General features: G+C 41.7%; 1 protein-coding gene across 1 annotated transcript in view; it reads left to right on the forward strand.

Annotated features, from left to right (window-relative positions):
- The first annotated feature begins 232 nt into the window (after positions 1–232).
- NPEPPS (aminopeptidase puromycin sensitive) overlaps positions 233–25,609 on the forward strand; it is a 52,181-nt gene continuing 26,804 nt past the window's right edge. The window contains exons 1-2 of the mRNA XM_086864435.1: positions 233–812; positions 13,579–13,663. Coding sequence (XP_086720561.1) covers positions 690–812; positions 13,579–13,663 — 208 coding nt within the window. The 5' untranslated portion in view covers positions 233–689. The remainder of the gene's footprint in view (positions 813–13,578; positions 13,664–25,609) is intronic.

A 25,609-nucleotide genomic window follows, 5' to 3' on the forward strand; every position in this document is an offset into this window, starting at 1 on the left:
CCCCGTTCCGGTCACACCGGGATCCCCCGTTATGGTCACACCGGGATCCCCGTTACGGTCACACCGGGGTCCCCGTTCCGGTCACACCGGGGTCCCCGTTCCCGGGGTTGCCCGGTCCCGCAGCACCGCCGGAGGGGCGTGTCCAGCCGCGCGCCGGGAGGAGGGGGCGTGGCCCAGGGGAGGGAGGGGCGTGTCCTCGCGGGGCGTGTCCTCGCGCCTGCGCACTCCCCTCCGCCGCTTACGCAACTCCTCCCGCCGCCTTTTTCCCCCCGCCTCTCCCTTCCCGCCCCCCGCGCGCGCTACGTGCGCGGCCGCGTGGCGCCGCCGCCGCGCGCACGCGCACGCGCCGTCCGCGTGCCTCCCTCCCTCTCTCCCTCCCTCCCCCCCCCCTTCCCTCCCTCCCTCTCCGCTCTCCTCTCCCCGCACTCCCCCAGCGGGGCCGCCTCGAGTCGGGAGCGCGCGCGCGCCCCCGCCCCTCCCTCCTCCTCCTCCTCCTCATCTTCCTCATCCTCCTCCTCCTCATCCTCCGCTCCCGCCGCTGCTCCCTCTCGGTTGTGTCCGTGCGGAGCCGCCGCGTCGCCCTTCCCGCGCCCCCCCCGCCGCCCCCCGCCCCTTTCCCCCCCTCCCCCCCCGCCGCCGCCGCCGCCCCGCCGGGGGGGGCGCAGCCCCGCACCCCCCGCGCTCCCGCCATGCCGGAGAAGCGGCCGTTCGAGCGGCTGCCCGCCGACGTGTCCCCCCTCAACTACGGGCTCTGCCTCAAGCCGGACCTCATCGACTTCACCTTCGAGGGCAAGCTGGAGGCCGCCGTGCAGGTAGGGGCTCCCCCTTCTTCCTCCTCATCCTCCCCTCCCTCATCCTCCTCCTCCCGCCCCGCCCCCGAGGGGTCCCGCCAGCCCGCGTCCCCCCGCGGGGACCCCTCGCTCTCCCCCGGGGACCCCTCACTGCCCTCCCCGCCCCCCGGGGGTGTTTTCACCCCTTTATCCCCTCAGGGGACCCCTCGCCCCCCTCCCCAGCCGTGCCCTGAGGGGCGCCCCTCGCTCCGCTCCCCCCATTCCCCCTGCGCTCCGCGCCAGGGCCCGGCCGGGCAGGTGCAGGGAGGCCCCTCGGGGCTGCCCCCGCCTCTCCTCCCCGTCTTTCCATTCAGGATGGCTACACAAACCCCCTTCCAAACACCCCAAAACCCCTGCCGGGACCCCCTAAACCCGGCCTGGCTCCGGGGGGGCCCCGCCCAGCCCCTCTGCGGTCCCCCCGGGCGGCTCCTCCGGGGGCAGGGCTGGCCCGGGCCGGGATGCGGGATAACCCCGGAGCGGCCGTGCTGAGCCCGCCCGGGGATCCCCGCTTCCCCCCGGCCCCTCGGGGAGCGCCCCCCACCCGTGCTGCGCTGCCGGGCGCTCCGTGCGGGCCTGGGCACGGATCGGGATTTTGCTGGAAAAGCCAAATAAGCGATGAAAGGAGAATTCCCCCCCGGTGTGCGGCTCGCTGAGGGTAGGCCTCGGTGTCATGGAGAGCTGGGAGGAGGAGGAGGAGGCAGGCTGGGGATAAGCGCCGGGGAAAAGGTTTGCGGACCCGAAACGCTGCGTTTTTTCTGTAAAGCGAGAAAAATCCTCCTCTTCGTGCTCGTGCTTCGGAGCCGGAACCAGTTCTGTGAAATCCTTCAAGTCTCTCCCAGTCATTCTCATTGGCTGCTCTGCCAAGATTTCCCGAATTTGCTTTCACGTCCTTTTTTTTTTTATTTTTTTTTTCCTTGCGAATTGAGATAGGTGCAGAATTATAAAGGGATAACTTGGGGTTTTTTTTTTGGGTTTATTTGCCCCCCTCCTGAAGAAATTAGATGGTCACACAGAGAGCTTAACAAAAAGATATTTGAGAGAGATTTTAAGTCTTGAGATGCGAGCAGATCCAAGGCTTGCTGTGATGATGAGGTGGTGAAACCTTGTTTTAAAGCGAGGTAATAAATACTCGGAGGCACCAAAAACCTGCAGGATGTGAAGAACAGGTAGAGAGGAGGGCGAGTTCTTCCCTGGAGAGAAGAAGAGGCTGGGGATGATGGGGAATCTTGTGACTTTGGGGACCTGCAGGAACCCAACCAGACACGAGTAACTTTATGTCATGTGACAGAAATATCGAAATCCTAAATCTCCTGTTGGATTTGATCCTGCCTCAGGGGTTTGCTTCCCAGCCTCGAGGGTCGCTGCTGCCTTTTTTTTTTTTTGGGGGGGGGGGTGTTTGGGTTCCATAAAATCCAGTTTGAGAAATTCCCGTTTTATTCTGCCTTCATTCCCCACCTCTTGCTGTCCTCGCAGCCGCCGCTCCCCAGCCCTGTTCCAGCTGTGGGGCTGTAAATGGGATCACTGAAATCATCCAGGTTAAAAATAACACTCGGGGGGAGGGGAGCAGAGGCTTTTTAAGCCACGGCTGAGGAGAGGAGCGGTGAGCAGCAGCCTTGGGAACTTGGCTTGGGAATACCCAGAGGTTCCTCCTTCGCTGGTTGGTTTGCAGGTTTTAATCCTGGCGAGGTATTTGGAATATCCGGGTGGATTCCTGGAGCAGCGGATTCCACCTGGAGATGCGGAATCCTGAGCTGCCCCCACCAGCACTGAGGAAATGCAGTGACCCCACAGGTTCCAGGCTGTGAAAAACAACAAAAAAAACCCCCTTATTCACATCCTGGAGAGCAGCTCTGGTGTTCCCACAGGAGAGGGCGAGGTTTTTTAAAACAGATCTAAAGAATGTATCTTTATTTTGGATAACTTTTAACACCGTGAATCCAGGAGGAGCCACCTCCCAGCTGCCTGGAAGTGGATGGGGGTGAATTCACCTGCCTGAGCAGGGCTGGGAGCCTGGAGAGTTTTCCTGGAGCTTCCAAGTGCCCAAAGCACAGGAAAATCCCAGAAAATTTCAAGGGAGCTGCTTCTGCACCTTGATGGGGAAAGGAACAACCAGGCTCACCCGCAGGATGCTTTCTATCCAAGGCTTGATGAACAAAAAAATAATAATTATCAGCATATTTTTATGGAGCTGATGTAGAAAATAAAACATTTGTGTGGTTTTGGGGTTGAATTACTTCAGTTAAGGATCTGTTGGCCCTTTCTGCCTGAAGCTGAGCTCACCAGGGATTTTCTGTTTCCAGCACCACCTGAGAGCTTTGTAAACTCATCGAGTTTAGGTTAAAACACAACATTTTTGATTTTTTTGGGTGGGGAAAATACCTGTGCTGCCTCCTCTTGAAGATCCAGTTGTTTATTTTTTAATTATCAATCCATAATAATTACCAGCTCCTCTGCTCCATCCCAGCTGGATAATGATAATAATCCACACCAAAACTTTCTGACCCACAGTGCTGAGGCTTTGACATAAAAAAAAATAATGAAAAACAACCCAAAAAAAAACCAGGAAAAAGTTTCCAGACTCTCCAAAGTGCTTTGTTGCTTTGTTATTTGGCATCTTTAAGAACAGAGTGGAATTAGTGCAGGTCATGGTGTTTGGTCAAGGTACCACAAACAAACACTTGCTCATTCTTACTCCAATAAGAGGATTTGCAGCCCTCCATGGAGAATTTGGGGCTTTCAAGCCCTAAAAAATGAAAATATCCCAGCCTTGCCTTTGGGGCAGGACACTTGTGTTGGCTTTAGGACCTATAAATAACCTGAAACTCTTGGTGCCACAATAATAAATGTTCCCACTTGCAGGGCAACTCCAGATAATCTTCAGGGGATAAAACCTCTGGTGATGCAAAAGATAAAGAGGTGGCAGCAGATTTCAAAGCCTGGGAAGAAAAAAAGAAAGGAGTTTGTGGGACCTGTTTGTGGTTTGTTCCCTGGGGGAATTGTCCCCTCCCCTGGGTAAAGGAATGATCCTGAAATCTTGACAAGTTTTAATTTCACAGCCCTTTCAGGAGCTGCGCTCCTGAAATCTCCGGTAACCCTTCCATTAAAATTTTGACCGGTTATTCCAGATTTTTCAATAATATAATTCGCGGCCACACGAATACTTTTGAAGTCCGTGCAGTTGTGTAACAATTACATAAACTGGCAGTACATAATTCCCATTTATCACAGCTGAAAACCCCCAAAAAATAATAAAAAAAATATAAATAATAAAAAAAAAAATCCTTAAATGAACTGTTTCACAAGGAACCCTGGTCCCAGCTGGGACAAAGTGTGGTTGTGGGAGAGCCAGAGCTGGAACAGAGTCTCCTGCTCACACTCCTGTGATTGTTCTGCCACTTATGTCATCTCCCAGCATTTAAACTTGATTTGTTGAGGGCGTGGGGATGCCTCTCCACGAGGCACAATTAAGATTGTGGGGTGGAAATGGTTCATTTTCATTATTCCTCTGTTAGTTGGAGCTTTAATTATGCCAGCCCTGGCTCTCAGGGCTTGGTTATCAGCGCAGGGCACTCGCATTACTCAGTGTCTGGGTCAAATTATTTTGGTTTTTTTCCACTTTTTTTTGGCTCCTGGGAATGCTGGAACAAAGAGGGGATGTGTGGCCCTGGTGTTGTCCAGCAGCAGAAACAAAGCTGCCTCCAGCTTTAAACAAATCCAAATTACGTTTGGGTTTTTTTTTTTCCAAATCTGAGTTTTGTTTCTTTTTTTTTAATTCCAAATCCAAGTTTTTAATGCTCCAGAGGATCACCTGTGAGGGGGGCAGGGATTCTCTCCCAACTTCCTGGTGTTTCCCTGCCCATAAATTCCCTTCCTTGGAGATGATTCACGTTCCCCTGCCTGGAAACTCTACCGAGGTGTTCCTGGCTTGTAGAACAACTTATCTAGGCAAGAATTTACAACCTGAGCTCTTTCAAATCCCTTCTGCAGCACCTTGAATGCATCCCTGGCTTATTTAGCAATATTCTGCTGCTTTTTTTTTTATAGGTTAATTATGCAATATCTGCTGGCCTAAGGAATGTATAGAGTGATCTTGCTTGGTTAAAGATTAATTGTGACACTCTGGGGAGGAATCCTGGGGAAATGGAGCTCTCTGGGTGTAGTATTTGTACTCCTGGGGAAACTCATCCAGGATAAATCCAGCCTTGGAATTTGCATTTCCAGCGCGTGAAATTAAACCTGGAGCGAGGGGTTAAAGGGTCTGGCAACACCTCAGGGCTCTCCTGTCACCAGCTCAAAAAATAGGGATTTTTTTTTAACCCTTTTCCCCCCAAAAAAAGGCTCCTTCAGCTCCATAATTCCTAAGACTGGGATGGATTTGGAGCCATCACAAAAGGGATTTACTCATCCCTGTGAAACCTCTGGAGCTGGATGTTGTTAGGAAATAAGGGAATTTTCCTATTAATCCTGGCATTGTTAATTTTACTCTTTGGCCAGCGGAATTCGCTGGAGATGCAGCTTGATAAATCTCTTCATTGCTCTGCTCATTGAAGGTTTGAATTCTTACAAAAGACACGCCCTGGAACACAAAACCTGGAGTAAATTTAGGTGGATATTTTTAGAGAGAAAACTGCTAAAAACACACGGGGTTGTAGTGCTGCTTTTAGAAAAGGAGCCACGTGACGAGATTGGAATTATCTGGGCTCTGGAGAATTAATTTTGGCTCCAGGAGATCCCTTTGGATGCACCTCATCCTTTATTTCAGCTTCAAATCCAAGTTCCTAATATCCTAAAAAAACTGGAAAAATGTTTTCCATCGAATCCTCTCCTGCTTTGACCACCGAGAGTTTTACAGCACCTTGGCAGAGCTGAATAATTGACATTTTTAGCTCTTCTTCCGTCAAATGTTAAACTTTTGAGGGTGATTTTGGCTGTTTTCTCCTGTTGGAGGAGTTTTCCCTTCCCTGCTCGTCGTTCCTGAGTCTGACCTCAAAACAGGTGTTTGAATTCTGCTTAATTCAGAATTTAATTCATCAAAAGCCAGGAGTTTACAATCCTGAACCATTCCTTCCCTCCAGATATTCCTTGATTTCTGGAATATTAACATTTCTTGTTAATAAGACAATTAGCATTTCCTTGCTGAAAAGTCAATTTATCTTTATTATTTTTATTATTTTATTATTTTTTTGGTATTTTAATTTTCTTTATTGTTTTTAGTATTTTTATTCGGTTTATTATTTTTATTATTGTTAATGATTTTATTTCTTTTGTTATTTCTTTTATTTTTTCTTTTATTTTTTCTTTTATTTTTTCTTTTATTTTTTCTTTTATTTTTCTTTTATTATTTCTTTTATTATTTCTTTTATTATTTCTTTTATTATTTCTTTTATTTTTTCTTTTATTTTTTCTTTTATTTTTTCTTTTATTTTTTCTTTTATTTTTTCTTTTATTTTTTCTTTTATTTTTTCTTTTATTTTTTTATTATTTCTTTTATTTCTTTTATTTTTTATTATTTCTTTTATTATTTAATTATCTATATTATTATTAGCTTTGTTTTTATTAGTTATTTTATTACATTAACTATTTTATTATAATTATTTTATTATATTCATTCTTTAATTATTTTTATTATATTTATTATTTTATTATTAGTTCTTTTATTATTCTTATTATTTTATTATATTCCTTATATTCATTATTTTATTATACTCATTCTTTTATTATTTTTTATTATATTTATTATATTCCAAAGTGAAGAAAGGTGACAACCCCACACTCCCCCCTTGCTCTCTGCTTATACCTCATGCAGAAATCTGATTTTTTTTTGCCCTTTCCTAGACAAAAATCCCTTTTTAACAGAATATCTGCCTTTCAGAACATGGCATTTCAGAGGGATAGAAGACATAAATTAATTTTTGAGCTTTTTCCTGCTCAGAAGTGACTCTGGGGCAAATTCTGCTCTGGTTTTGGTTTTGTTCTCCCAGGTGTGGCTGCACCTCGGTGGATCCCAGCGAGGAGGCTCCTGCTGGAGCCTGGCTGCCAACAGGAAAAGTTTATTTTCCCCTCTGAATTAAAAACTTGGGGTCTCAGAAGGTGCTGAGCTCTGCAGGCAGAATTCCTGCTTGTACACTGAATTTCACCCTTATTTTGGGGGAATTCTGTAGGTGGAATTCCTGCCTGTACACTGAATTTCACCCTTATTTTGGGGGAATTCTCTAGGTGGAATTCCTGCTTGTACACTGAATTTCACCCTTATTTTGGGGAGATCTACAGGTAAAATTTCTGCCTGTACAGTGAATTTCACCCATTTTTTGGGGGAATTCTCTAGGTGGAATTCCTGCCTGTACACTGAATTTCACCCTTATTTTGGGGGAATTCTCCAGGTGGAATTCCTGCCTGTACAGTGAATTTTACCCTTTTTTGGGGAGATCTCCAGGTGGAATTCCTGCTTGTACACTGAATTTCACCCTTATTTTGGGGGAATTCTCCAGGTGAAATTCCTGCTTGTACACTGAATTTCACCCTTATTTTAGGGGAATTCTCTAGGTGGAATTCCTGCCTGTACAGTGAATTTCATTCCTTTTTTGGGGGGAATTCTCTAGGTGGAATTCCTCCCTGTACACTGAATTTCACCCTTATTTTGGGGAGATCTACAGGTAAAATTTCTGCCTGTACAGTGAATTTCACCCTTATTTTGGGGGAATTCTTTAGGTGGAATTCCTGCTTGTACACTGAATTTCACCCTTATTTTGGGGGAATTCTCTAGGTGGAATTCCTGCTTGTACACTGAATTTCACCCTTATTTTGGGGGAATTCTCTAGGTGGAATTCCTGCTTGTACACTGAATTTCACCCTTATTTTGGGGAGATCTACAGGTAAAATTTCTGCCTGTACAGTGAATTTCACCCCTTTTTTTGGGGAATTCTCCAGGTGGAATTCCTGCCTGTACACTGAATTTCACCCTTTTTTTTTAGGACACTTAGAAAATAAACTTTTTTACCATCTTTGCTCATTCTAGATATTTTCTCCAACTCTTCCCTCATAAAACTGGCTTGATATTGGTAGGAAATAAATAAAAAATATCTAAAAATAGGTAATTAAATAACAATTCATATAATAATATGAATAACAGTAATAAATTATTGTTTATAAACAATTTATAATATATAAAATAACAATACCAATTGAATAATTGGTAACAGAATAGGTAATTCTGTTTAAGGAGCAGGATTTTTCTCTGCTTAAACCTAAATTTCTTATTTTTCAGGCTCAGTGCTCCACTGAAAGTTTTGTCCTGGAAAAAGTTGGTTTTTTTTAAAGATCAAGCCCATTGTTAAATTCACATTGTCTGCAATTTGGACAGCTCCAAATCCAGAGAGATTTGGATTTATAGATTGAATAAAGGTCTCCAGACATTTATAAAAAAACTTTTCTCATCCTGATTTTTTTTTTTTTTTCTGTGTTTTAGAAAAACCTTGAAAAAAAACACAAATTATGAGAAAAAAATTGAGCTTTGATTTTTTGGGTTTGGGGGTTGATTTTTCAGTTTCTTGTGCTCAGAAAAATATTGTATATTTTTATAATTTTTATTATTTTATATATATTATATATTATAATATATATTATATTTATTTTATATAATTTTTCAATATATATATTTATAATATATAAATACATTAATAATATATTATAATATATAATTATTATATTATAAATATTAATATAAATATAATTTAATATAAATATTATATAAATTTTTATATTATAAATATTATAATATATAAATATATTTATAAAAGATAATATTTTATAGTAACGTATCCCATAATATTTATATTTATTAATTAGATTAATACAATTAATATTTATTAATGAAACAATTCCATCACTGGGGATGAGCCAGGGATATTTGTTAGGTCGGAGAGGTCAAGAAGAAATTCCTGCATGAATCCTTGGGAATGTGGGAACACCCATTAAATCACAAATTGCAATTCCTTCATCCTCCCTTTTCCATGAAAAAACTTTGGATTTTCTGTCCCAGGTGGAAAAAAACTTTAAAAAACTCCTTTATCCATGAAAAAACTTTGGTTTTTCTGTCCCAGGTGACCAAGGAACCATTCCTGGCTTATTTATTCTTATTTATTCCTGGCATATTATTTATTCTCGATTATTCCTGGCATATTTTTTATATTCTTATTTATTCCTGGTATATTATTTAATCTCTTATTTATTCTTGATTATTCCTGGCATATTTTTTATTCTCTTATTTATTCCTGGTATATTGTTTATTCCCTTATTTATTCTTGTTTATTCCTGGTATGTTATTTAATCTCTTATTTATTCTTGATTATTCCTGGCATATTTTTTATTCTCTTATTAATTCCTGGTATATTGTTTATTCCCTTATTTATTCTTGTTTATTCCTGGCATATTTTTTATTCTCTTATTTATTCCTGGTATATTGTTTATTCCCTTATTTATTCTTGTTTATTCCTGGCATATTATTTAATCTCTTATTTATTCTTGGTATATTTTTTATTATTTTATATATTCTTATTTATTTCTGGTATATTATTTATTCTCTTATTTATTCTTGATTATTCCTGGGATATTTTTATTCTCTTATTTATTCCTGGCACATTATTTAATCTCTTATTTATTCTCTGATGGTGCAGGGGGAAGTGACCTGAGCCTTTTCTTGTGGCTTTAGAAACCAAATAAAATGATTTGTGATTAGCTAATGATATCATTGATTATCTAATTGATGATATCGATGATTAGCTGGATCATTAGATAACGATTTGCCTGGGAGGTGAGGTGGCACAGAGGAATTGTGGAATTATTTGGGATTTCCATGGGATTTGGGATCTCAGATCCCATCCAGTCCCACCCTGCCATCTCCTGCTGGCCCAGGGTTCTTCCATGGACAATTCCAGGGATCCAGGGGCATCCACAGCTTCCCTGGGAATGGGAATTCCATCCCTGGGAATGGGAATTCCATCCCTGGGAATGGGAAATCCATCCCTAGGAAAGGAAAATCCATCCCAGGGAATGGGAATTCCATCCCTTGGAATGGGAAATCCATCCCTAGAAAAGGAAAATCCATCCCTGGGAATGGGAAATCCATCCCAGGGAATGGGAAATCCATCCCAGGGAATGGGAATTCCATCCCAGGGAATGGGAATTCCATCCCTTGGAATGGGAAATCCATCCCTGGGAATGAGAAATCCATCCCAGGGAATGGGAATTCCATCCCTTGGAATGGGAAATCCGTCCCTGGGAATTGGGAATTCCATCCCTGGGAATGGGAAATCCATCCCAGGGAATGGGAATTCCATCCCAGGGAAAGGGAAATCCATCCCTAGGAAAGGAAAATCCATCCCTGGGAATGGGAATTCCATCCCAGGGAAAGGGAAATCCATCCCTTGGAATGGGAAATCCATCCCTGGGAATGGAAAATCCATCCCTGGGAATGGGAAATCCATCCCTGGGAATGGGAATTCCATCCCAGGGAAAGGGAAATCCATCCCTTGGAATGGGAAATCCATCCCTGGGAATGGGAATTCCATCCCTGGGAATTGGAATTCCATCCCTGGGAATGGGAAATCCATCCCTGAGAATGGGAATTCCATCCCTGGGAATTGGGAAATCCATCCCTGGGAATGGGAAATCCATCCCAGGGAATGGGAAATCCATCCCTGAGAATGGGAAATCCATCCCTGGGAATGGGAAATCCATCCCTGGGAATGGGAATTCCATCCCTGGGAATTGGAATTCCATCCCTGGGAATGGGAAATCCATCCCTGGGAATGGGAAATCCATCCCTGGGAATTGGGAAATCCATCCCTAGGAAAGGAAAATCCATCCCTGGGAATGGGAATTCCATCCCTTGGAATGGGAAATCCATCCCTGGGAATGGGAAATCCATCCCTGGGAATGGGAAATCCATCCCTGAGAATGGGAAATCCATCCCAGGGAATGGGAAATCCATCCCAGGGAATGGGAAATCCGTCCCTGGGAATGGGAAATCCATCCCTGGGAATGGGAAATCCGTCCCTGGGAATTGGGAATTCCATCCCTGGGAATTGGGAATTCCATCCCTGGGAATTGGGAAATCCATCCCTGGGAATACGAAATCCATCCCTGGGAATGGGAATTCCATCCCTTGGAATGAGAAATCCATCCCTGGGAATGGGAAATCCATCCCAGGGAATGGGAAATCCATCCCAGGGAATGGGAAATCCATCCCTTGGAATGGGAAATCCATCCCAGGGAATGGGAAATCCATCCCTGGGAATGGGAATTCCATCCCTGGGAATGGGAAATCCATCCCAGGGAATGGGAATTCCATCCCTAGGAAAGGAAAATCCATCACAGGGAATGGGAAATCCATCCCTTGGAATGGGAAATCCATCCCTGAGAATGAGAATTCTATCCCAGGGAATGGGAAATCCATCCCTAGGAAAGGAAAATCCATCCCAGGGAATGGGAATTCCATCCCTTGGAATGGGAAATCCATCCCTAGAAAAGGAAAATCCATCCCTGGGAATGGGAATTCCATCCCTGGGAATGGGAAATCCATCCCTAGAAAAGGAAAATCCATCCCTGGGAATGGGAAATCCATCCCAGGGAATGGGAAACCCGTCCCAGGGAATGAGAATTCCATCCCTAGGAAAGGAAAATCCATCCCTGGGAATGGGAAATCCATCCCTGGGAATGGGAAATCCATCCCAGGGAATGGGAATTCCATCCCTTGGAATGGGAAATCCATCCCTGGGAATGGGAAATCCATCCCTGAGAATGGGAAATCCATCCCAGGGAATGGGAAATCCATCCCTGGGAATGGGAAATCCATCCCTGGGAATGGGAAATCCGTCCCTGGGAATTGGGAATTCCATCCCTGGGAATTGGGAAATCCATCCCTGGGAATACGAAATCCATCCCTGGGAATGGGAATTCCATCCCTTGGAATGAGAAATCCATCCCTGGGAATGGGAAATCCATCCCAGGGAATGGGAAATCCATCCCTGGGAATGGGAATTCCATCCCTGGGAATGGGAAATCCATCCCAGGGAATGGGAATTCCATCCCTAGGAAAGGAAAATCCATCACAGGGAATGGGAAATCCATCCCTTGGAATGGGAAATCCATCCCTGAGAATGAGAATTCTATCCCAGGGAATGGGAAATCCATCCCTAGGAAAGGAAAATCCATCCCAGGGAATGGGAATTCCATCCCTGGGAATGGGAAATCCATCCCTTGGAATGGGAAATCCATCCCAGGGAATGGGAAATCCATCCCTTGGAATGGGAAATCCATCCCTGGGAATGGGAAATCCATCCCTGGGAAAGGAAAATCCATCCCAGGGAATGGGAAATCCGTCTCTGGGAATTGGGAATTCCATCCCAGGGAATGGGAATTCCATCCCTGGGAATTGGGAATTCCATCCCTGGGAATTGGGAAATCCATCCCTGGGAATTGGGAAATCCATCCCTGGGAATACGAAATCCATCCCTGGGAATGGGAATTCCATCCCTGGGAATACGAAATCCATCCCTGGGAATGGGAAATCCATCCCTAGGAAAGGAAAATCCATCCCCACCCTCCCAGGATTCCTCCTTCATCTCCCACTCAACCCCATCCTCTGCCAGTTTAATTCCCCCTTTTCCTGCCATTCCATGCCCTTGGAAATTCATTCCATTTTCCTTCCTGCCTCCTTTTGGGTGCTGAGAGACCAAAACCCAGCTGATCCCTAAACCTTTTCATCTCCAGGCTGAACAATCCTGCTTTTCCCAGCTTTTCCTCCCAGCAGAGCTGCTCCATCCCTCTGATCCCCTCTGGGCTCTCTCCTTGTCCTCCCTGCTCCGAGATCCCGGAGGATCCAGTGGGGATACCTGGAATGCTGGCTCCAGGTGTTGACAGGGAATTTTAAGGTTATAATAATGGGGAAAAGGGAAAAAAAAGAAGTTTTTTAGGTTTTAATGAGCTGATTCTGGGGTAGGAATCAGTTTCTTCGTGCCTGTGTTGAATCTGATCGCCTGTCACAGAAATTTTTACTCCTTTATTTAAGAAACTTGTTTTTTCCTGCTAGAAATCCTATCCTGGACAAGCAGGATTCCCAGCTTGATCCAGCCTGATCATTCTGGTGCTTCCAGCCACAAATTTCCGATTTAACTCCCAAATATTTTACCCTCTTCGTAATTAATTTATATTTAATTTGAATTCCTCTGTATTCAGGCTCTCGCATTCAAACAGAGAACTGGCACAGCCCCACGGTTTATTCCTACGCTGGGAGCTGGCACTTGGTAAATAAAGCAAAATGTGTGGAGCCAAGAGCTGGCAGAAGGGAAACTCCCAGGAAAAGGGGAAGGAAAATCTCCTGGCAGATGTTTTTTTTAAGCTGACAGCGTGGAGCACACCCAGAGGTTGAGTTGGTGATGGTCTCCAAAAGAGATTTTCACTCTGGTGTCCCTTTAGGCCATCCCCATGGGTTTTTATTGGGTTTGCATTCCCAGGCCTGCAGGAGGAATTGGGAAGTTTTCAGCTCTGGTTTTTTTTACCCAGCATGAAATAATTCCCAGTGGAATTATTTATTCAGTGTTTATTCCATGGGAGCGGAATGCCTCGTTCTCCTTCACCATCCCAAGCACCCCGATTCTCCCTCAAACAGCTGCTGCTGGAGGTGGTTTTTAGATGGATGAGATGTTGGAATTCCCATTTCTTCCTGATGCTGACGGAGTTTCTCTTCCAGGTAAAAAATGCAACCAACCAAATCGTGATGAACTGCGCCGACATCGACATCATCACCGCGTCCTACGCCCCGGAAGGAGACGAAGGTAGGAGCCCTGCTTGGTTTCGTTTCTGCCTCTGGGAGCTGCTGCCAGCAGCCCAACAGCTCTGATAACAAAATGATGTCATGGTTTGATAAGCTCAGCCCTACCTCTGGAAGCACAGAATTCCTTATCTCAATTCCTGGCTGGCTCTCGTCGATGGCAGTTGTGGGGGAAAGATTCCTTCAGTTTTGTTACAGGGAAGAAATTCCTTCAGTTTTGTTATGGGGAAAAATTCCTTCAGTTGTGTTATAGGGGAGAAATTCCTTCAGTTGTTTTATGGGGGAAAATTCCTTCAGTTGTGTTATGGGGAATAATTCCTTCAGTTGTGTTATGGGGGAAAATTCCTTCAGTTGTGTTATGGGGAAAAATTCCTTCAGTTGTGTTATGGGGGAAAATTCCTTCAGTTGTGTTATGGGGAAAAATTCCTTCAGTTGTGTTATAGGGAAGAAATTCCTTCAGTTTTGTTACAGGGAAGAAATTCCTTCAGTTTTGTTATGGGGAAAAATTCCTTCAGTTGTGTTATGGGGGAAAATTCCTTCAGTTTTGTTATGGGGAATAATTCCTTCAGTTGTTTTATGGGGGAAAATTCTTCCAGTTTTGTTATGGGGGAAAAATTCCTTCAGTTTTGTTACAGGGAAGAAATTCCTTCAGTTTTGTTATGGGGGAAAATTCCTTCAGTTGTGTTATGGGGGGAAAAATTCCTTCAGTTGTTTTATGGGGAATAATTCCTTCAGTTGTGTTATGGGGAAAAATCTTCCAGTTTTGTTATGGTGAAATATTCCTTCAGTTTTGTTGTGGGGGAAAGATTCCTTCAGTTGTGTTATGGGGGAAAATTCTTCCAGTTTTGTTATGGGGGAAAAATTCCTTCAGTTTTGTTACAGGGAAGAAATTCCTTCAGTTGTTTTATGGGGTAAAATTCCTTCAGTTTTGTTATGGGGTAAAATTCCTTCAGTTGTTTTATGGGGTAAAATTCTTTCAGTTTTGTTATGGGGAGAAAAATTCCTTTAGTTGTTTTATGGTAAAAAATTCCTTCAGTTGTTTTATTGGGAAAACCTCCTTCAGTTGTTTTATGGTGAAGAAATTCCTTCAGTTGTGTTATGGTAAAAAATTCTTTGAGTTGTGTTATAGGGGGGAAAATTATTTCAGTTGTTTTATGGGGAAAAACTCCCTCAATTGTGTTATGGTAAAAAATTCCTTCAGTTGTTTTATGGGGAATAATTCCTTCAGTTTTGTTATGGGGAAAAATGCTTCCAGTTTTGTTATGGTAAAAAATTCCTTCAGTTTTGTTATGGTAAAGAAATTCCTTCAGTTGTTTTATTGGGAAAAACTCCTTCAGTTGTGTTATGGGGGAAGAATTTCTTCAGTTGTGTTGTGGGGGGAAAAGTTCCTTCAGTTGTTTTATGGGGGAAAATTCTTCCAGTTTTGTTAAGGTAAAAAATTCCTTCAGTTGTGTTATGATAAAGAAATTTCTTCAGTTGTTTTATGGGGAAAAATGCTTCCAGTTTTGTTATGGGGGAAAAAATTCCTTCAGTTGTTTTATGGTAAAAAATTCCTTCAGTTTTGTTATAGGGGAAAACTCCTTCAGTTGTTTTATGGGGAAAAAAAACCTCCTTCAGTTTTTTATGGTAAAAAATTCCTTCAGTTTTGTTATGGGGGAAAAGTTCTTTCAGTTGTGTTATGGTAAAGAAATTCCTTCAGTTGTTTTATGGTAAAAAATTCCTTCAGTCTCCTCCTCCTCCTCTCCTGAGGGATGCAGGCAGAGGATGCTGAGCTCCTTTGATACCATTTTTATATCTGGATATCACATAAACTTCTAATAACATCATCTGTACCTGTGGATTTGGGAATATTGACAAAATTCCCGGCAGGAAATGCACCCACAGCAGGAAATACTGTCAGGGAAGGATTGGGAGAGCACAGAAAACACTGGATTGGAACTTAGCAGGATTTTCTGACAGCATGGAAAAGTGGGATTGTGTGGAGGACACCAGGGCAGGATCCAGGAAAAGCTGGAAGTTGCTGGAGGAATGGGAGTTCCTGGAGAAATTTGTAACACTCGGCTGCAGTCGCTGACTTCCCCAATTATGTCTGGAGGGGATTAGCAAACACGAGAAGGGCTTTAGCAGGTGGAGTGTGAAGTGAAGGAGGTGTGGAAAACAATCCCCGAGGTCTCACAGCGGGGAGACCCTTCCTGGGGTTCTCAGGGAGCCTCTGCTCCTGGAACCCTTCAGAGAATTAAAAATGTGCTGGGCCTCCCTTTCCATAGGGAAAATGTTCCTTTTCCTTAAGGAAAATGCCACAGAATTCTTTGTTCAGTCCGTTGGGGATTAAAGGGATGGTCTTGGTGGTGGATGGGAGGAAGGTGTTCTTTGGGAAGGTTTCAATTTTTGGTATTTGGGAAGAGAAAAATAAAGGGATGTGAATTTCCAGAGTGGGTTTTGTGGGGATAATTCCAGTTCTGTTCATACAGGATTTGTCCAGGGAAGATCTTGGGGTCCCTTCCCACCCAAACCATTCCACGATGCCATTTCCCATCCACTGCTCCTCTTTTACAGATGGAAAAATGGATTTGGGAAGGGATGATCTTGGTGGTGGATGGGAGGAAGGTGTTCTTTGGGAAGGTTTCAATTTTTGGTATTTGTGAAGGGAAAAAAAAAAGGAATTTGAATTTCCAGAGTGGGTTTTGTGGGGATAATTCCAGTTCTTTTTGTGCAGGATTTGTCCAGGGAAGCATCTGGGGGACAGCAGGAGGTGGTTTTGGGGTCCCTTCCCACCCAAACCATTCCATGATGCCATTTCCCATCCATTGCTCCTCTTTTACAGATGGAGGAAAGGATTTGGGAAGGGATGATCTTGGTGGTGGATGGGAGGAAGGTGTTCTTTGGGAAGGTTTCAATTTTTGGTATTTGTGAAGAGAAAAAAAAGGGATGTGAATTTCCAGAGTGGGTTTTGTGGGGATAATTCCAGTTCTGTTCCTACAGGATTTGTCCAGGGAAGATCTTGGGGTCCCTTCCCACCCAAACCATTCCATGATGCCATTTCCCATCCATTGCTCCTCTTTTACAGATGGAGGAAAGGATTTGGGAAGGGATGATCTTGGTGGTGGATGGGAGGAAGGTGTTCTTTGGGAAGGTTTCAATTTTTGGTATTTGTGAAGAGAAAATAAAGGGATGTGAATTTCCAGAGTGGGTTTTGTGGGGATAATTCCAGAACAGATAATTCTGTTCCTACAGGATTTGTCCAGGGAAGCATCTGGGGGACAGCAGGAGGTGGTTTTGGGGTCCCTTCCCACCCAAACCATTCCATGATGCCATTTCCCATCCATTGCTCCTCTTTTACAGATGGAGGAAGGGATTTGGGAAGGGATGATCTTGGTGGTGGATGGGAGGAAGGTGTTCTTTGGGAAGGTTTCAACTTTTGGTATTTGTGAAGAGAAAAATAAAGGGATGTGAATTTCCAGAGTGGGTTTTGTGGGGATAATTCCAGTTCTTTTTGTGCAGGATTTGTCCAGGGAAGCATCTGGGGGACAGCAGGAGGTGGTTTTGGGGTCCCTTCCCACCCAAACCATTCCATGATGCCATTTCCCATCCACTGCTCTGCTTTTACAGATGGAAAAATGGATTTGGGAAAGGATTTTGGGGTAAAAAATCCTCCCAGTGAGGCTGGGGAGGCCCTGGCAGTGCTGGGAGCAGCCTGGGACAGGGAGAAGTGTCTGGATGGGCTTGGAGCTTTTCCACTCTGGAATTCCACAATTCCAAGCGGAACATCTCCACCCAGTCTTTGCATTTAAAGAGGTTTGATTTGATTTTTTCGATATTTAAGCACCCAGAGGATTTTTTTTGGGGGGGAGTGCAGCTGGTTTTGGGAGGAGGGCGTGTGTGGAAAGGCAGAGCTCAGCTCAGGAGGTGTCAGGAGGGATAACTGATAATAACTTATTGAAATAATAATAATAATAATAATAACTTGAATAATGACTTATTGGAAGTTGTTTCTTCCCCTGCGTAATGAGGGGTGGGAAGAGCAGAGGGTCTGTCCCACCCATGGCCACCCAGGAACTCCATGGTTTGTCCTGGAGAAAATGAAAATAAAGGGGAAAAGTACCCAGGAATTCCATGGTTTGTCTTGGAAAAATGAAAATAAAAGGGAGAAACACCCAGGAATTCCATGGTTTGTCCTGGAGAAAATGAAAATAAAGGGGAAAAGCACCCAGGAATTCCATGGTTTGTCCTGGAGAAATTTAAAATAAAGGGAGAAACAGGAATTCCATGGTTTGTCCTGGATAAAATAAAGGGAAAAGCACCCAGGAATTCCACAGTTCGTTCTGGAGAAAATGAAAATAAAGGGGAGAAACAGGAATTCCATGGTTTGTCCTGGAAAAAGTAAAATAAAGGGAAAAGTACCCAGGAATTCTATGGTTTGTACTGGAGAAAATGAAAATAAAGGGGAAAAGCACCCAGGAATTCCATGGTTTATCCTGGAAAAATGAAAATAAAGGGGAGAAACACCCAGGAATTCCATGGTTTGTACTGGAGAAAATGAAAATAAAGGGGAAAAGCACCCAGGAATTCCATGGTTTGTCCTGGAGAAATTTAAAATAAAGGGAGAAACAGGAATTCCATGGTTTATCCTGGAGAAAATAAAGGGAAAAGCAGCCAGGAATTCCACAGTTTATCCTGGAGAAAATTATAATAATTAAAATCACCATTAAAATACTTGTAAAAAAATGAAAAACAATTCGAATATTTTTTTTTTTTAAAAAACAAAATATTAAAATCTATTAAAAAAACCCCAAAAATAACAAATCCCCATAATCACAGGCAGCCTCCACAGGGTTAAAAACATCTCCCTGGATTTTTGGGAAGGTGCCAAGGAGGGGAATGGCTTTGGAAGGAAAATGCCATGGAATTGGCACCTGTTGATCCAGATGGAGTCAGGCTCTGCTGACACTTCCATTGTGGGATGGTAATCGTGTAACTGCTCTCCCAAAAGTGAAACACAGCCCATGGGAACATCCCAGAGCGCTGGGATTTCATGGGAATTCCAGGAAAAACAGGGAGGAAAAACGGGTGGTTTGGATGGAATTGTCACACCTCGGTTGGATCTGCCTCGACTAAAGAGAAAATTATTGTTTATTGCCTTTGGACTGGAGAAAGTGAAAATAAAGGGGGAAAGCACACAGGAATTCCATGGTTTGTCCTGGAAAAATGGAAATAAAAGGGAAAAGCAGCCAGGAATTCCATGGTTTGTCCTGGAGAAATTTAAAATAAAGAGAGAAACAGGAATTCCATGGTTTGTCCTGGAGAAATTTAAAATAAAGGGAGAAACAGGAATTCCATGGTTTGTCCTGGAGAAAATAAAAATAAACGGAGAAACAGGAACTCCATGGTTTGTCCTGGAGAAAATAAAGGGAAAGAGCACCCAGGAATTCCATGGTTTGTCCTGGAAAAATGAAAATAAAAGGGAAAAGCAGCCAGGAATTCCATGGTTTGTCCTGGAAAAATGAAAATAAAGGGGAAAAGCAGCCAGGAATTCCATGGTTTGTCCTGGAAAAATGAAAATAAAAGGGAAAAGCAGCCAGGAATTCCATGGTTTGTCCTGGAAAAATGAAAATAAAGGGGAGAAACATCCAGGAATTCCATGGTTTGTCCTGGAGAAATTTAAAATAAAGGGAGAAACACACAGGAATTCTGTGGTTTGTTCTGGAAAAATGAAAATAAAAGGAAAAGGAACCAAGAAATCCATGGTTTATCCTGGAGAAAATAAAAATAAAGGGAGAAACAGGAACTCCATGGTTTGTCCTGGAGAAAATAAAGGGAAAGAACACCCAGGAATTCCACAGTTTGTTCTGGAGAAAATAAAGGAGAAAAGCACCCAGGAATTCCATGGTTTATCCTGGAAAAATGAAAATAAAGGGGAAAAGCACCCAGGAATTCCATGGTTTGTCTTGGAAAAATGAAAATAAAAGGGAAAAGCAGCCAGGAATTCCATGGTTTGTCCTGGAAAAATGAAAATAAAAGGGAAAAGCAGCCAGGAATTCCATGGTTTGTCCTGGAAAAATGGAAATAAAAGGAAAAGGAACCAAGAAATCCATGGTTTATTCTGGAGAAAATAAAGGGAAAAGTAACCAGGAATTCTGTGGTTTGTCCTGGAGAAAATAAAGGGAAAGAACACCCAGGAATTCCATGGTTTGTCCTGGAAAAAATTAAAATAAAGGGAAAAGAACCCAGGAATTCCATGGTTTATCCTGGAGAAAATAAATGGAAAAGCACCCAGGAATTCCACAGTTTGTCCTGGAGAAAATGAAAATAAAGGGGAAAAGCACCCAGGAATTCCATGGTTTGTCTTGGAAAAATGAAAATAAAGGGGAGAAACACCCAGGAATTCCATGGTTTGTCCTGGAGAAAATGAAAATAAAGGGGAGAAACACCCAGGAATTCCATGGTTTATCCTGGAGAAAATAAAAATAAAGGGAGAAACAGGAATTCCATGGTTTGTCCTGGAAAAATGGAAATAAAAGGAAAAAGCAGCCAGGAATTCTGTGGTTTATCCTGGAGAAAATAAAAATAAAGGGAGAAACAGGAACTCCATGGTTTGTCCTGGAGAAAATGAAGGGGAAAAGCACCCAGGAATTCCATGGTTTGTCCTGGAAAAATGAAAATAAAGGGGAGAAACACCCAGGAATTCCATGGTTTGTCCTGGAAAAATGGAAATAAAAGGGAAAAGCAGCCAGGAATTCCATGGTTTGTCCTGGAGAAATGGAAATAAAAGGGAAAAGCAGCCAGGAATTCCATGGTTTGTCCTGGAGAAAATAAAAATAAAGGGAGAAACAGGAATTCCATGGTTTGTCCTGGAAAAATGGAAATAAAATGGACTTTGGAATTTTAATGCAGATTTGCTGGGAAATCAGATTATTGCCCAATATTTGACAGGAAGTGGAGGGAGGATCCCCAAAGCTTTTAAAGTCAAAGTGAAGAATTTTTTGCTGTGTAATCCACAAGGGAGAAATGAGGAACAGAACCAGCAGAAATGGCTCGTTGAGGAGCAGAAATTGCTCAGTTTCATCCCAAAAAAACGGTGCAGGGAATTGTTCCGTGCCAGGAATGTTGTAATGGAACAAAGCTGCTCCAAAAACACCAGATTTTTCCATGGTTGAATTTAAAAACTGGCTCCTCCCACCCATCACAATGAGTCATTGGGGTATTTTTAATTTTTATTTAATTATTTAATATTATTATTAAATAATTCTATTATTGTTTTATTTTATTTTTAATTTTAATTAAAATTTTTTAATTAAAAATTTAAAATTTTTATTTGAATTTTATTTTAATTTTATTTTTATTTTAATTTTAATTTTATTATTTTTAATTTTAATTAAAATTTTCAATTAAAAATTAAAAAATTAATTTTAGTTTAATTTTATTTTAATTTAATTTTATTTTTATTTTAATTTTATTATTTTTAATTTTAATTAAAATTTTCAATTAAAAATTAAAAATTTAATTTTATTTTAATTTTAATTTAATTTTAATTTTATTTTATTTTTATTTTAATTTTATTATTTTAAATTTTAATTAAAAATTATTTTAATTTTTCCCCCCCAGAGATTTTTATTTTTTTTTTAAATTAAATAAAAAAAGAACATTTCCAGTGGAATTTTAGCACATGGATATCTTGGCTCAGCCCAAGTTGGTTCAGTTTTTTTTTTGCAGGAGGGGTGGAGGGAATTTTTGGGCTTCAATCCTGAAGAGTTTTTTAAGGCCAAAATTCATAAATAAATTTTCTCTATTACAGAATGAGGGCTCCTGGGAAAAATTCCATGTTGGAAAAAATTCTATTTTGAAAAATTTCCATCTTGAAAAAAATTCTATTTTGAGAAAATTCCACCTTGAAAAAAATTCTATTTTGAAAAAATTCCATCTTGAAAACAATTCCCTCTCAGAAAAAATTCCATGTTTTGCTCTTGGCTCTGTCTGGGTTTGGGATCCACCTCTGAGGGTGCAGCAGAATTTGGGATTTTTGGTGGCTGGATCCCTCTGGTCGTTTGCAGGGAATGTGATTTATTCCAAATGCTGGTTTGGATTTGAGGTGCTCCCACTTCTCCTCCTTCAACACCTCGAAGTTGCAGCAGCCCCTCTGTTTTGTGTAGTTTTTCTGGTTTGAGTGGTAACAGTTCTTACTCCTAGGTGCTTCTTCCCTTTATTTTCATTTTCTTGGTTATTTTATTTTTGTTTGTGACAAAAAAATAAAAAATTAAAAAATTTTAAAAAATTAAAATAATTAAAATAATAAAATAAAAATAAAATTAAAAAATAAAATAAAAAATAAAATATAAAATAAAATAAAAATAAAATTTAAAAATAATAAAAAAGAATAAATAAAAATAAAATAATAAAATGAAATAAAATAATAAAATAATTAAAATAAAAAATTAAATTAAAATAATAAAATTAAAATAAAATTAAAAAATAAAATATAAAATAAAATAAAAATAAAATAAAAAAATAAAATAAAAAAGAATAAATAAAAAAAATAAAAAATAATAAAATAAAATAAAAAATAAAATAAATAAAATAATAAAAAAATAAAAATAAAATAAAAAATAAAATAAAAATAAAAAAATAAAATAAAAAATTAAATAAAATAAAAAATTAAAATAAAATAATCAAATAAAAAATAAAATAAATAAAAGAAAAAATAAAATAATAAAATAAAATAAAAAATTAAAATAAAAATAAGATAAAAATAAAATAAAAAATAAAATAAAAATAAATAAAATAAATAAAATCAAAAATAAAATAAATCAAAAATAAAATAAATAAAATAAAAAATAAAATAAATAAATAATTAAAATAAATTAAAAAATTAAATTAAAAAAATAAAATAAATTAAAAAATTAAAATCCCTTTTTTTTCCCCTCCCAAATCCACAGATCCAGCAGCAGCTTTTTCTTCCCTGCTGCAGCTCAGCCCAGCTCTAATGTGCAAGTGATTAACTCCCAACCTTGCAGTGCCAAACTCTCCAGAAGTTTGTGGGCTGCCAGAACTGGGCTGTTCTCTTCAGGAGCTTTTGTATTCCGGCCTTGGGAATTCAGACAGCCTTTTGCTGCAATCACATCTTTGTTAGAAGCAGTTTTCCCTTCAATTCAACAAAAAGCATTGTTGATGCTTTTCCATGGTTCTGTTGCTCTGGATTAAATTGTTGGCACTGAGGAAGAAGTTTAAACAAGAAAAAAAAAGAAAGGAAATGCGAGTTGGAATCTTTGGTTTGTGTTTTGTTGTTTTGGGGTTTGCTCTGAGATTTACAAAACCCTGAAGGTTTCAGGGTTTCATCTTCCAGCCTCGGTGGTGTTCACCTCTGTGATTTTTGGGACAAAAAGTGCAAATTTCCAAAGCAGCAAATGCAGAAATGGAAACATTTAGAGAACCTCCCAAGCCAGAGAGGAGGAGGAGGAGGAGGGGGAAACTCAATATCCATTGTCAACCTTTGGCAGAAGCTCCACATGAGGCACATTCCTGCTCATTCCTGAGCTTCAGGAGCTCTGATCCTCAGCTCCTGCAGGTTTGTTTCTCTCCAGGATCTGATCCTTGCCATTAGAAACTGTAAAAAAATAAAAATATAAAAAATGTTTTGTGGCTTTGCCATTTGAAAATCCAGGTGGATGCTGCATTCATTGTTTCAGCCACTTGGGAACTTTTCTTTTGTGAAAAAACTCAATTTAATTTATTTTATTTTAATTTTTTTTTTGGGAACTGATCTAAGGGCTGATCCTTATCCAGCCTCCCTCAGGTGCTCAGTGACCCCCGGGCTGGGCATGTCCAGCAGCAGAATTCCTCCTGGATAAATCCATTCCCAACAGGTTTCCAGCCCCTCTCTGACCAGAATCATCCTCAAATCTCCGTGGGACTCTGGAAATAGCCAGGATCAAAATCCATGGATCCCACGGAGTCAGCACTCCTCTCCTCTCTGCTGGAGCCCAATTCCCATCCAGCAGGATTCTTCTCCTTAAAAATCTTCCTCTCCTGTCTCGTTTCCTCCTCTCCTGTCTTTATTTTCTGTCTCAGTATCCCCAGTTAAAAGAAGAAAACTCAAACTTTTATTTTTTGTTGTTTTCTGGCTGCCCTTGGCATGGATCCTTCAAATTGACTCCTTCCTGCTCCAGTCAATTCTGAAAATCCTGGGACTCCTCAGCACAGATCAGGAGAGCCTAAAATTGATCCTGCAGAGATTTTTCATTTATTTCTAATTTTTTTATTTTTTGTAATTTATTCCTGCATTGTGTTTTTTGCTGCGTTATTGGAGCCTTTCACAATTATTATTATTATTTCTGTACCCCAGCAGGGTGGTTAATTCAGATTAAACCCACATTTAAACCTAATTCATTCCTGCAGCTCCTGCTTGAGCAGAGGTTGGAATTAACTCAGGCTCCAGGCTGAAATCACACTGCAATAAAACCACATTTCCATTCCCCTTTGTCACCCCTGGAGCATCCTGGAGTGTGCTGGGGCTGAAACCCAACACTCAGAGCGATACCTGAGCGTGGAAAACGAGTCCTTTTGTGACTAAAATCGTAATTTCAGACCTGCTTTTTGTCATTCCAAGGCCTTGGCTGAGCCAAGTTTGTGTTTTGGGATGAAAAGAGCTTTGTTGTGTCCGGGCTTGCCGAGTTTGGCACTTGTTTTGGAGCAGATTTAAAGTTTTTAAATGATAATTTTCTTCCAGGTTGCAGCAATGGTTGAGCGTGGAGAACTTGCAAAGTTCTCTGGGATTATTCAGATTTTTTATTTTGGCTGCAAGAGAACAGATCCCCATCCCCAAAGAGGATTTGGTGAATTAGGAAAGGAGAAACAGCAGCAGGTGCTCCCTCCTGGGGTCTCCAGGACAATTTAATCCCATGCAGATTCCCAGCCTGGACACATAGTTTGGATTTTTTACATCCACAAATAATTCCTGTGCTGTGTATACACCAGAATGTGTTTTTGGGTGGCTTTGGGATCTTCCTGAGCAGGGCAGGAACCCCAAAGTAAAGCCCTGAAGATATTTCTGAAATCAAACCATTTATTTTGTGCTTAAATCCAAAGCAAACCCCAGCCCTTGCTGTGGAGATTAATGAGATTTTCAAAGCGAGAGCCACAAATTAGGTAAATAAATCCTAATCATCCTGTTTGGGATAATTAATACAAATCCTGCTGCAGGGATGGGAGCGTTTGACAGCAAGGAGGTGAAGTTTGGGGTTGTATTTCACCATTCCTGGGGCTCAGATCCCATTTTTCCTGCAGGTTTGGGGTTTTTCAGCACAGCTCTCACTCCTGGAGCTTTCCCTGTTTCAGAATTCCCACCAGGACATTCCTGGAGCTCAGATCCCGTTTTTCCTGCAGGTTTGGGGTTTTTCTGTACAGCTCCAGGAGCTTTTCCTTCCATGGAATTCCCACCAGGACATTCCTGGGGCTCAGATCCCGTTTTTCCTGCAGGTTTGGGGTTTTTCAGCACAGCTCCCACTCCTGGAGCTTTCCCTGTTTCAGAATTCCCACCAGGACATTCCTGGAGCTCAGATCCTGTTTTTTCCTGGAGGTTTGGGGTTTTTCTGCACAGCTCCAGGAGCTTTTCCTTCCATGGAATTCCCACCAGGACATTCCTGGGGCTCAGATCCCGTTTTTCCTGCAGGTTTGGGGTTTTTCTGCACAGCTCCAGGAGCTTTTCCTTCCATGGAATTCCCACCAGGACATTCCTTGGGCTCATCCTTCTTTTCCTGCAGGATTGGGGTTTTTCTGCACAGCTCCCAATCCAGGTGCTTTTCCTTCCATGGAATTCCCACCAGGACATTCCTGGGGCTCAGATCCCGTTTTTCCTGGAGGTTTGGGGTTTTTCTGCACAGCTCCCACTCCAGGAGCTTTTCCTGCCTTGGAATTCCCACCAGGACATTCCTGGGGCTCAGATCCCGTTTCTCCTGCA

The sequence above is a fragment of the Cyanistes caeruleus genome, chromosome 27 (assembly GCF_971803275.1).
Source record: "Cyanistes caeruleus chromosome 27, bCyaCae1.hap1.1, whole genome shotgun sequence".
Lineage (NCBI taxonomy): Eukaryota > Metazoa > Chordata > Aves > Passeriformes > Paridae > Cyanistes > Cyanistes caeruleus.